Genomic DNA, 12,767 nt, shown 5'->3' with positions numbered 1-12,767 from the left:
CCTCCTCCTCCTCCTCCTCACCGCCGCCACCTCCTCCTCCCCCCGCCCGCCAGGAATTTCACTGCACTCCGGGCCGCGGCGCGCAGGCGCACTCCGGCCCGGCCGCCGGCCCTTCCGTGCCGCCATCTTGAGAGGGGTTGTGGGGCGGGGAGGCGGGGCGAGCCGTCTTTCGGCCGCCATGTTGAGAAGGTCCTCTTTTTCCCCCCCTCTCTTTTAAAGCCCTAGCCTGCAGGGGGGGAGGCAGAGAGCTACTGCTGAGGAGGACTTTCCTCTGGAGGGGCGTAGCGCGCCGTCCCTCCACAGCACGGTGGTTGTGCTGCTGGCTGCTTTCCTGGCTGCCTCTGTTTGGCACCTCAGTGAGGGCAGAGGGGCTTCTCCTGAGGGACAGCTGGCTGCTCGCTCTGAGAGACACGTCTTCCCTCAGTTACCACACTGCACAAGACTATTCAGATACAGGGCAGTAAGTAACAAAAGCTCTGTGGGCATTTTGTCCCTCCTCAAAGCCCTGCTTGCCCTTAGACTGCAGCCATCTCCGCAACCCAGTAAAATACACGAGTTTTTGAGGAGGAGCTAAAAAGAGCAGCTAAACAGAACAGGCTAAAAAGAGTTAGCAGCTGCTGGATGAAAGTCACTCATGCAGGATTGCTGCAAAATGTAGGAGATTTTTGTCTGTGGGTGTGATGGGGATGCTTGTGTGAGGGGGAGCGCGCTGCTGCGCTGAAGACGTGCCCAGGAAAGAGAAAGAGGTATAAAAGGCCTAAGTCAAACCCCATGTTGTGCTTGTGAGGTAAAGGGGCTCTCCTGCGTTAGTTTATCCCTGAAGGATGTAGGCTTGATTTTGGATCTCCAGCAAAAGCCTTCAGAAAAGGAGCTTTTGGAAGATGACTGCAAGTCTGAGGACAGGCACTGCTGAGAGGAAGAGCTAAAAATGAGGATAGTTTACCCCAAAGGGTTAAGTAAATGGCCAGGGAAGGACTGACAAAAATACAAATTGTCTGTATGTTCATGTGTTGACTGTGAAAAATATACTGTGATAAACAGGCGTGTGAGAGACTAAAATAAAAGGTATGGGCTGCTCTGCTCCTCTGCCATAGGCTTTGAGCATCCTGTTGGGTTCTCTGAGACTACATTTTAATTCTCAAGGAAATGCAGTTTCTGGCTAATTGTATGAACCGTTATTACCAGTGACAGAAAGTAGGAAACTCACTGCACTATTGCAGAAAGAAGTTACTACAAAGCGATTTATCCTGTATCGATTTGCAAAAATGTTCAAATCCTTTAGAAAAACAGCTCTCTTTGTACTACAAGGGGTTTATTTTGTTTGTGAACACCAAACTTGGCTTGCAATGAAGGAAAGAGAACTAGCCTATAAGAGAGATGTTTTTAGTTGGCAATGCTAAAGTCATTTCCCATGCTGCAATTTGGAAGGCCTAGTATAGTCTGAGAGTTTCATTACTGTGCTAGTACAATTAATCAGAATACTATTCCCAGGTATTCTTGCAGTTCTGATTAAATCTGTGTCCTCTTCGATGATTAAACTAGGATGATACAAGACATCCCACAGTGTATGCTACTATTACTGAAATTCATCTCATAAATGGTGTTCTTAGCCAAAGAAAGCCTTTGTGAAAGTCTTTCTCCTTTGTAGGTTGACTCTAATTCCTAAATGTATTTTGTATTTGTATTTTGTATTGCTTCAGTCAGGTTAATTCAATCTTAAAAAACAATCTATCCATTTAAACACAGAAGGCTATCATGTGCATTTTGTAAACTTATTATGCTAAGAGACAGTCACCCAGATTGGAATTCAAGCGTGGTGATGGGAAGTGACACTATTGTGGATGGTATTTCTCTTTCAGGAATAAAAAGTAGGCTTTGTTCACAATGTCAGTTAAGCCAGCACTAAATTCACTCACTCAACTTTCTGTACCTGATTCAGGCATGAGTACACATTTCTGACAGTTCTATTAATAGAGGACCTAACTACAGCATTGAAGACTGAAAGGTTATACGAAACAACTCTATTTCTATTACATTCTATTAATCAAAATCCTGAATTGTTCACCATTAGGTCGCTCGCTGGCAGTTATCTTACTTAAGAAGGGAAGTTTTCTATGGTCTCCTATGGCTTGTGTATGATTTTCCTTGTAAGGAACATAGGAGGCTGTGTGCTGGGAGAGAAAGGATATGGTTTAAGCTGGCACAGATGACCTGCATTCCTTTATTCTGGCAGCAGATTCAACCCTAGTTTCTAAAAGTAACGTGTGTTTCATTACAGGAAGCATTGGCAACTTAAAGTACTCTAACCTTGCTCTGTCAAATCACCTTGTGTGCCGCTGCAAAATGTAGAACATGGCTACTGCTGGTGAGGGCAGGTGTGTGACTGAGACATAAACTAGTTTAGTGTCTCCTTACACCAATAAAGACTCCGGTGGAATCCCATCATCAACATGAAGCCGTCATGCCGCAGCAGAGTGGGAACTCTGTTGGCTTACAGTTCACGTTGCCCGTCCTTAAACACAACAGGCTATCTGAAAAGAGGTAAAAGCCTTTCCCCTGGCTAGATGAAGTGATCTTCTGTTCTGTTAATATCTACTTTCTGTACTCCCTATGCACAAACACCTTATCCTACTGTTTGCTGAGGCAACATGCAGTACATTTTAGGAAAAGATCTCAAGATAGAAGAGATTGTTTTCTTAAATTTGTTTTACTGTCTCTGGCATGCAGCCTCTCTGCAACCGTCTCTCCCATTTCTGCATTAAATGGAAGGGCCATAAGAATTTAGATTACTTTCTCTTTCCTGAGACCATTTCTTGTATAATGACTGTTCAGATCTTACAGCCATTTGCTGTGGTCCTTACTGCATTAATCTTTTCCCTTGGCAAGGGTATATTATCATAATCATTCATCCTGTGGCTAGAATAGGAAATCCTGGAAGTTTTTCTGTCACCTTAAAAAGGATCAAGGTTTCACCGTTAGCATCTTACTTTGCTTGAATATGATGTCTTCTGTTTGACTTTCCCCCCCAATTCCCCATTCACAACACAAATCACAGACTCCACTAGTAGATAGATAGTTTCTGTTCAGTAGAGAGTCCTCCCACTGGATTCACGTTGTTAGCAACATCTGCTCCCCTACTTCAGCTTCTTGGCAAAAACAAAAAGCTGATGGTAAGATAGACATAGCTCCCTGTAACATGTTCTGCAATGTTAATCTTAATTTTACGTGCTAGAGTCAGTGAAGAGACGTTTTAAATGGGAGCAATGTGAGGTATCAGTTTTTAGGCTTAAAAAAAGTCCCCGTTAGGCAAACAGGGACCATTTATACGTCCATTATAACGTTTGCAGGCTTGAGTTTCTTGCAGTTTATATCTAGCAAACAAGTTGTTTTCTTAACAGTAAAGGCTAAGTATTTTTAAGGGCTTATATTCTGGATCCAAATTGTCACCAGGAAAAAGTATCAGTTTGCTGAGCTGTGGTGTGCCGGCCTACCCCCTTACACTTGTTTTTGCTGTGCATTCGCTGATACAGAAGTAGTTTGCTCTAAGGAGTCTCTCTTTGAATGAGCCTTGACTGAGTTTGCTTGTGAGTAGTAAAATCCAGATTACTTCTTCATCTATTGTATGCAAAGGTAACATTTGGCTACTGCCGTGGATGTGCATCATAAAGGCAAACGCTCTGAAAATTCCTTGTTAAGAGAGAATCTGGGAAAAAGGAGACAGCGATTCACTGTATTTCGTCTTCGATCCATAGCTCCCTGCTGGCTTGAATAAGAGCGTAACAAGGACTAAAAGCTGTTTTGTTTCCAATTAGGTATGACCTATAAATAAAGCAGGGGACTAAACCTGGGCTGAACACATCAGTCTGGCCAGAAGTATTTTGCCTAAGTTCAAGGCTATTCCTACATAACAAGTTCAAAAGTTTAACTGTTACTTAAATGTTGCTGGGCTCATGTTTCACTGGGAAGTGGGTGTGTGTGTGAAGAAGTGGGGTTTCCTGGAAAAAATGGACCAGTGAATCAGTAGCACGGCAAACAGAGAGAAACCTGGTACAGGAACTGCTGCAGCTGCTACAACACATCTCTTCAGAACATACCTCCCTGCAGAGTATGATGAAAATGTTTATATTTACTTGTATTGTAGCAATGTTTAGATTCTCCAACTAAGATCAGAGTCCCGCTGGGTTAACACTAATCCTTGATGATCTCCTGTAGAGGTAAGAATCTCCATTCTTCCGTAAGAGTCCAAATAGTTAGGATGGACATGTGTGGCAGTCCATGGTGCTAAAATGTCTTGCCCAAGATGCCAGAGCAAGCCTGTACTGGAGCCAGAAATAGGAGCTGGTCCCGACTTCCATTCCCTGATACATGAAACCACAATGGCTTTAATGTTCAAACCTCGCCATGTGTCTGTCTGTCATTCCTTAATAAATCCAGCAGTATTCCACCTAGGTCACTGACCACAGATAAAGGTTTCGGTTGTGGTGTGAAGTGTGGAAAATGATTGCTTGAGCCAGGGAGAGGTATGTAGAACAGATAAAGGTTTCGGTTGTGGTGTGAAGTGTGGAAAATGATTGCTTGAGCCAGGGAGAAGGTATGTAGATGTAGACTAAGTTGTTCACTGAAGGGTGACACCTAAAGAAAGTGCTTTAACATGACTTTTGGATAAGATTTCTGGTATGAATCAACCTTGACAGGAATGGTCATGGTAAAACAGTCTCTGGAACTGCAGGAAATCCTTATGGATTCTTATGGTGGTGTTGGCTCAGACTTTTGGCAGGAAGTCACTGTTTAAGACCTGGGTAAACCAGAATGACCTTGTTCTAAATTTTATTTGTATAAGCTTAAACTATTACTTAAACAGAGAGCATTCTCAGCTGGGAAACTGAGACTTTGCCTAGTCATTAATGTTAGAATCAGGGTAAAATGCTCACCTGAGAGGTGTTCACTTTACACAACATGGACATAATTTCTTCAGAATACATTGGATTTCTTCCCTCATTATTAGTGAGGAACAGTTGACTTCAAAATAAGACAGCAAACGAAAGCAGCAGAAATTAATGATTAAAGACTGGCTTGAATGCCAAAATAGTTATGGGAAGGGTTAAACTAAAATGAAAATTGCAATTTTCTAGCTCGTATTTCTAAAGAACTAAGTGTGGGAAATTTTTGCTTTGCTACCTGAAAGCCTGACCTAATTGACAATCAGTTTAATATACCTGATGGAAAGCAGTCATGAGATCCACCGCTGTGTCAGTTTTCATTCCTTGGAACAAATACAAGGATGTGAAATATGAGGCAGGTAGTAATTGATTTGCCTTTTCTGAAATGCTGGCATGTTACTGGAAGAAAATAAACATCAGTATTCTTACTTGAAGAAAACAAGGATTTCTATTTGAGAATGGTTATTTGTATATAAATTTGATGCCAGAAGTTAAAATACTGTTTTCACTACTTCCTTTTTCTATTGCTGGCTTAAAGCAGAGATTTAAATAATTGATTCATTATTTAAAATTGCAAGCAGGAAATCTTAATTTACTTTATTTATTTTAATCTTATTTTACATTTATAATTCTTAATTCTTTTCTTAAATAAAAGCAGATTCCTTGTGCTTGGCAGGACGTTACTTTTTGTCAGTCAGAAGGACAGGAGTAGTCATTGATTTAAGATATGCCAGTACATATCTATTCAAACTTTTGATTTTGTTTTTTTAAGTCGTTAAGTACTATTTGAGATCTTTTGTTTATTAGATGCTGTGAGGTTTTAACTGATTATTTCTATTAAGTTACATTTAGATGGGATTCAGTTATAATGCACAAAGGAATCATTAACGAGAGATGAAAATTTGTTTTTAGCTCCCTCAACTTCCAAGATATTAATACTACCAGATCTTGCTCTCCCACAAGTTAGAGCTAATCATCCTGCATCTTGATTTTGCTCATAGTTTGGAAAAGGGAAAAACAAGCTGGCTTCCTTTTTCAAATCCCAGTTTAGTTCTCATCTCCGAATAAACCAGAAATCAAAATGAACTTGTTGAATAAACCAAAATGAAGAATTCACTTTCTTTCTGCACCTGCAGATGAAGCTAGTGTTGTAAAAAGCTGGTTCAGCACTCAACATGCTATTTCTAGCCACTTACTCAGTAACACCCACCAGTTTGGTGTTTTGACTTTCTCTGAAATTTCCGCAGCAAGCCTGGACTGCTTGTATATTTTGTACTTAGTGATTCTAGATTTCACTGTAGTGTAGGCTGCCCTTATTTCACATTTTATTTTAAATAGGGCTGTTTTTAGAAGGACAGACATACTTGGTTTAAAATAAAGAATGACGTTTTAAAAATTGTTTTGCCTTTTAAACAGGTAAATTCTTTGCTTTTGCTCACATTTTGCAAAATGTATCATAGTTGATACCACTTACCTCAAATTGTGGCTGATAATTGTTGGTTAGGAGGTATACAAAGTACTCTGCAAAGAAGTTAATTTTTCCTGGAATCGTCTGGAACAGTAAACTTGCAGTTCTTTGAGATATACTCATATTTGTACGTGACGCGTTTGAGCGCCTTTGCTAGTACAAAATTAGTACAGTGCACAAAAAGGAAGAAAATATCTATGCATGATGGGTAGGTATTTCATAGGAAATTGCCATAGAGATGAACGGAGCAATGGATATAATTGTAACCTGCAGAAGGGCTGTACGTGAGCATAAGCAACACGACCTATGCTGGTATGGTTCAAGTGGCAAATCCCTTCATGTGAATGCAGTTATACAATATGTGAAGATTAGTCCTATATGGGAAGCAAAATAGGTTAAGACAGTGTAACTACAGACATCTGTGGGCTGTGGTTTTATCACATAATACAGTATTTGCCTTTACTGGAAAATTATACTCCCATAATTCTTGTAATACACACAGGTACTCTAGCATTCAATTTAATTTCTACAGAAGCCCAAGGAAAAACTGGGCTTTGAAGCAGACAAGGAAATACCAAGCAGGCCTGTTGCTGGAAACAGGTGGGTAGACGAAAGGGATGAATGCCTCTGACCTGTGGAGTCTGGTAACTTCTTGCTGCGATCTTGCTACAGTGCTGGATTTTTCTGATCTTAATTTGCTGCGTATGACTGGTTTGTTTTTCTGTTAGGACTACACTGTGAACTTCTCAGAGGAGAAAAGGGTGGAGGGGGACTGGAGGCAGTGAAAACACAGGTGGCTTGAGTTATATTTGGCTTTTTTGGATAGATTAATCACTTTGCTGATTTACACCGTCCTTATTCTGTACTTTTTAATTCTTTCTTAAGGAAGCATCTTAATGAACTATGCCAGAAAACATTCTATTGACATCAGCCTTCTTGTGAGGTAAAGAAAATCTTTTTTTTACAGTTTATAAAATTGAGGGACTGCAGTTCTTCCATGGCTTTGATGAAGCTAGTTAAACTCCTGCAACTGTTCTAGACTTGGAAACAAAGGTTCTTCTTAGCTTCATTTAACTTCAGGATTTACAATTATAAATTCTTGTAACACTTTTTTTCAAGTAAATACACCAGCTGAAGTTGATATTAATGCTTTTATTGATAAGAGTCATAGCATTATGTATTACTCTCTGCTATGTGTTATTTTTAGCTTAAGACAACAGTGTTACATAACAAGGGAACATGATTAAAAACTAAGTATCGACTATTAATGAAAAGCATCTGAAAAGCTACTTTGAAGTACAGACTTTGCTGGTTGCTGGCTCATAAGAACAAGGAGATAATAGTTCTTTCACTGGTGCTGAACTTGTCTTAAGCAAAAGTAGCCACTAAAGCCATGAGAATAAAATCCTTTTATTAGCAGCCTGAGATTCTGTATTATTATGCTGTATCAAAGTGTGTAAAGTGTGCAAATGCCAGCATGATTCCAGGCAAGAAAGAAAGGCCAGATTTGGCTCATATACCTTTTAATTTTGTATGGAAGACCTTTTGAGACCATCTTCAGACCAGGTAAAATTACTGGTAGTATAAAGAGTGGATGGAAGGAGATTATGAGTGGAATAAATAGATAGAATAGAAGTGTAAGATATGAATATGTCAACTTTTTCGTTTAGTATTGCTAAGTAATTGCTAAATATAAATGATTCATATTGTGGTTTTATTACTGTGGTTGCAAATTTTGTAAAGAATATTCTATGCAAAACAGAGCCTGAAGAACCAAGTGCTGAAGCCTGAAAACATCTTGTGCATTCATTAACAAAAATCAGATGTTAAGTAGAACTGTGTGTTTCAAAGTTTTAATGTTTATTGTTTTCTTTCTCCCTTCTAAGGATCGATCGTACCATTTGCTTTAGAGGTAGGGACTTGAGGTCCCTTTGCTTTAGCAAAGGAAACTAGTAGCAGAGCAGGGAATTCTTCCCAACTCTTCATCTCCCAGATTGCCAATATAACTGATAGACTATCCTTCCCACACTTTACATTTTTTTGCTCCTTGTTCATGGATTTTTTGGGGTTTGTTTCATTAAAAGCAGACATTTGATTGGCCAAGGTTTTTAGCTCTTTATCACTAGCTGATTACAATGAAACAGAAGATGCCCAGGAAAAGAGTGACTCTGGCCACTTTCTGCATTTGTTCTCTTGTTGTTGGAGTGGAAGCTACCCTCTGCCTAAGGTGGGTACCTATCAGTGATAGTATAGATATATTTTAATCCCAATTCCCTATCTAAATTGCTTCATAACTTTAAGTGCTTCTAAATATTTGCACAGTAACTGTCATAAACATCAGCATCCTGGGGTTAGTATAACTAAGAGCTTCGAAATGACAAAAGTTTTTTCTTGCTGCTGGCAGAATTTGTTTCCTAGTGCTAACATTTATGCCTGGCTATAGGGAGTTCATGTACTCACCCTCACCAAAAGGGTGAATACAGCTTGCACTTTGCCTTACTGGAAGCATTTAAGTGACAGTAAATTTTGTTTGTGCAGGACACTCTTCTGAGAAGTAAAGACATTCTCAATACTAATTTAGATTATTCTTAATTTAAATCTATGTTTATTCAAGTTTTTAGTTAACCCTAACCTTAACATTCTCTGTAGTGATTAAAATACTGCGTTCACTTGCAGAATAGTGTTCTCTCTCAGTCTGGAGGTAGTGAGGCTAGGAAGAAAAAGGCCTCATAGGGAAAGGCCCCCTTTTTTGTTCTGTCAATGCTTGTCTGTTTGTCATTACTCATAATAAATGGCTCCTTATCTGTTATGCTGTCTTCTTAATTAAGAGGACTCTGGCGTATAAAAGTGAAGACTGCAGCGGTCTTCTGGGTTGAATGTTGGTTCTTCTGGGGATGAATGTTTCCCTGTGGTAGAAAGGTCAAAACATAGGTTAAACAGACATTTGATTCCATAGTTTTCTTCCCAAATCCATGCAGGTTTCACAGCCCTTTTCTGCTATAATTGTGGCACAAGCATACAGAATCCTAAAATGCAAGAAATCCAGTTATCAGGTAACACCAGTAAAAGTGAGCTTGAGCTAAAAAAAAGGTAAAGGCAAAAGCAGTTAAATTGGTTAGCAAAATATAGTATCTTTGGTGCACAGTAACTCTAATGCCTCACTTCTCTTGACCTCCACGAGCTGTTCTGTGCTTGAATAAATCTCAGCTAGAAGAGGAAGCTCTGTTCCAGTGACGTGCAGCTTCCTCCTGTGTCTGATGTTAATGCAAAATGTTCTCACTTGCAAAGAAGGTTTCTTCTTTTTTTTTTCTCTTCTCTTCACTTCTCTTCTCTTCTCTTCTCTTCTCTTCTCTTCTCTTCTCTTCTCTTCTCTTCTCTTCTCTTCTCTTCTCTTCTCTTCTCTTCTCTTCTCTTCTCTTTTTTTTCTTTTCTTTCCCAGAGAAGAAGGGGGGAACAGTTAATAGAATTGGAGCGCATTCATCTTTTACTGCTTTGTGATTATGGGCTGGAACTGTAATTTCTTCTGCTGTAACTTTTGAGTCAGAATTATATGGATACAATCGAGGAGAATGTTACCTGTGAAATTAGTTATTTAGGTAAGCACCCCAAGAAATTTTTCATAAAGTTGCAGTTTGTTTCCTAATTAAAATGGTGTAGGAGAAGAGTCTGAACTAGCCTCCCTGTCCAACCAAAAGCACGATCTGCATTCCAGGAAGTTTAGTTATATATAGCATATTTGTCAGTAATAATGAAAAAAGTGGATTTTACAGTATAGAGTGTGTACATTTTATTTGCTGCTATCACAAGGCTAAACTATGCTTATGCTGGATCCGCACTGTGTTTTGTGCTTTCAGCCAGGCAATGTGAAAGAAAGCATTTTAAAAGGAAATTCAGGCAGAGGAGGTAACAAGGATGCGGTAACTAAAAACGTAGCATTTATTGAAACCCACAGAATAAGAATCTTTCAAGCAGATATTTTCCAATTAAGTGTATAGTGAAACAGGTGGTCCAGCTGGTTTTCTTGAAGTTTTTTGGTAACAGAAGACTGCTCATAAAGTGCACTGGACTCACAGAGATTGTTAGTCTGGATGGGTCAGTCCCTTGCTACGTATTTGTTCCACAAGATGCATGCAAAGGCAAAAGACACGTGAATTGAGTAATGGCTCATACTGTTAGTTCTGCCTGCAAAGGTCTGAAGAAAAACTGTTGGCAATCAAGTCTTGATTATTTAGCTACTGAATTTTATTCTAATATACTAAGTAAGTATTTCATAACAGTATTTTAACTCATTAGTAGTTGCTACCTGAATGTTAACCATGACTAAATGTGGCCACAAGCAATACACTGAGATACAGCAGATTCAACAAACTACAGGTGCAGAATTTCTCAAACTTCCATCGAAGGAGAGCACTCAGGTTCCCTCCCTTCCGGCTAGTACAGGCTGTATATTCCAAAGGAATAACAATTTGGCAAATGTGCAAGAAAATGCAAGAAAAATATACACGTTAGTAGATGAGTCATCCCTGGAGTTTTGCAATATGGTCTTTTACAAGAACAGGATAGACTATTGATTCTATAATATATCTGAAACCGAAAATCGTGCTGAATTTTACGCATGATTACATTACTTGAGTAGCTTGCTCTCATGTCAGGTCGGTCACTGTTTGGTTTAAACTGTAGGTCAAACTGCCATCCCTCCAGACATGCAACCCAGATATTAACGTCTAGGTCCAAGTTTGTCTTTACGTTTTACCATTGCAGACTGGGTTCAAAACCAAAAGTAATTTGTTGCGCAGCCTTGGTTTGAATAGAGACCACAGTGACAAACCTTAAAAGGCCCACGCCCTCCTACCTAAATCTCTGTCACTCTGCAGCTTTTTTGTAGTCATTATCATTGTCTTTGAATCTCCTTGGAGTGGAATATTTCAGGTAGGTCCAGGCATGCATTTATTAAGCTGTCTGCCTACCAGAATGTTGAATTTCATTTTTCTGATCTTGTCAGACACTAAAATTACTAAGTCTTGCAGAAATCCATATTTCAGTTATTTGCAGAATTTCATGACTTATGAATTTGCTTCTATCACAATAGTTTAAAATATGTACATCTCAAAATGCAGACCGTTCCCATATATGCTTGCAAATGCAAACAAGCATGTATTTTCTTTTGGTTACTTTATGTTCTCTGTCTGGGTGATGCATGAGAGACGTAAGATACCAAAAGCAGCTTATTTCTTTCTTCCTAAAATCAGTGTTGGTAGATCTAGTCAACAATTAATATTATTTCTGTATTCAATTCTTTCACAGACTTTGTTGCTGTTTGCTATTCAGTGGGTTAATAAGCTTCTTTTTGTTACATGTATAGAAATGGTTTCGAGTTAATCAGGATAATAAAATATTTTTTGATTTATATCTTTCTGACATCTTGGTTCACTATTAATGCCTCTTCTGATGTAGCTTTCTGGGAAAGCTCTGGCAAAACCTCCAAAGCTGTTCATGGATGCGGCAGCATCCCCCATTAAAGGGTATTTGGATAAATAAATGCATTCACAGGCATTTTGTAGTAAATACTTGGAAATCCTTCCAGGGAAAACTGGAAGCTCTCACATCAGTTGTCTGTAAACAGTCCCGTCTGGATTGCAGGCATGGCACGTTTGCTGGCAGCGTCTCACCTGGGTTTAGTTAAACTGACAGGAATACACCAGCGGCTGTTACGCGTGCTGCTTCCACGAGTCTTAGTGGGTGAACGTAGCCCTGCCTTTGAGCGCACCAGGCACCTCTTCATTTGCTGCCTCCCACCCACACCGCTGGCTTGTTTCTTGCCAATAGGAATGGCAGCACAGGGTAGGGTTGTGGCCAAGAAAGGGTAGCTCCTCTGTCTCTCAGGCGGCACACATAGCACAGAGTGAAGACCCAACAGGACTGCTGCCCAGATGCTGCGTGGGTGCCTAGACAGACAGGACAGTCTAGGTGAGTAATAGCCAAGGAGAACTTATTTGAATGGTTAGTCGAAACAAGCCAGCTTCCTAAGCGCATAAGACTTCCATGGCTTGGCCTGCTGAGTATCAGCCAACCAGTTCTAGCTATCACCAAATGTGCATGTTCATCTGGGGAGTTTCAGTTGTGCCTAGACAGACAGGACAGTCTAGGTGAGTAATAGCCAAGGAGAACTTATTTGAATGGTTAGTCGAAACAAGCCAGCTTCCTAAGCGCATAAGACTTCCATGGCTTGGCCTGCTGAGGATCAGCCAACCAGTTCTAGCTATCACCAAATGTGCATGTTCATCTGGGGAGTTTCAGTTGCATTTCACAGAATCATAGAATAGTTTGGGTTGGAAGGGACCTCTAAAGCTCATCTAGTC

General features: G+C 39.9%; 1 protein-coding gene across 1 annotated transcript in view; it reads right to left on the bottom strand.

Moving 5' to 3' along the window:
• The window catches only part of UBE2G1 (ubiquitin conjugating enzyme E2 G1), a 29,694-nt gene extending 29,514 nt beyond the window's left edge, over nt 1-180 (bottom strand). Inside the window, exon 1 of the mRNA XM_019471297.1 lies at nt 22-180. Coding sequence (XP_019326842.1) covers nt 22-180 — 159 coding nt within the window. The remainder of the gene's footprint in view (nt 1-21) is intronic.
• Nucleotides 181-12,767: the final 12,587 nt, after the last annotated feature.

The sequence above is a fragment of the Aptenodytes forsteri genome, unplaced genomic scaffold, assembly GCF_000699145.1.
Source record: "Aptenodytes forsteri isolate BGI_AS27 unplaced genomic scaffold, ASM69914v1 Scaffold209, whole genome shotgun sequence".
NCBI lineage: Eukaryota > Metazoa > Chordata > Aves > Sphenisciformes > Spheniscidae > Aptenodytes > Aptenodytes forsteri.
The sequence above is the reverse complement of the archived record's forward strand: the minus strand, read 5'-3'. Positions and strand labels throughout refer to the sequence as shown.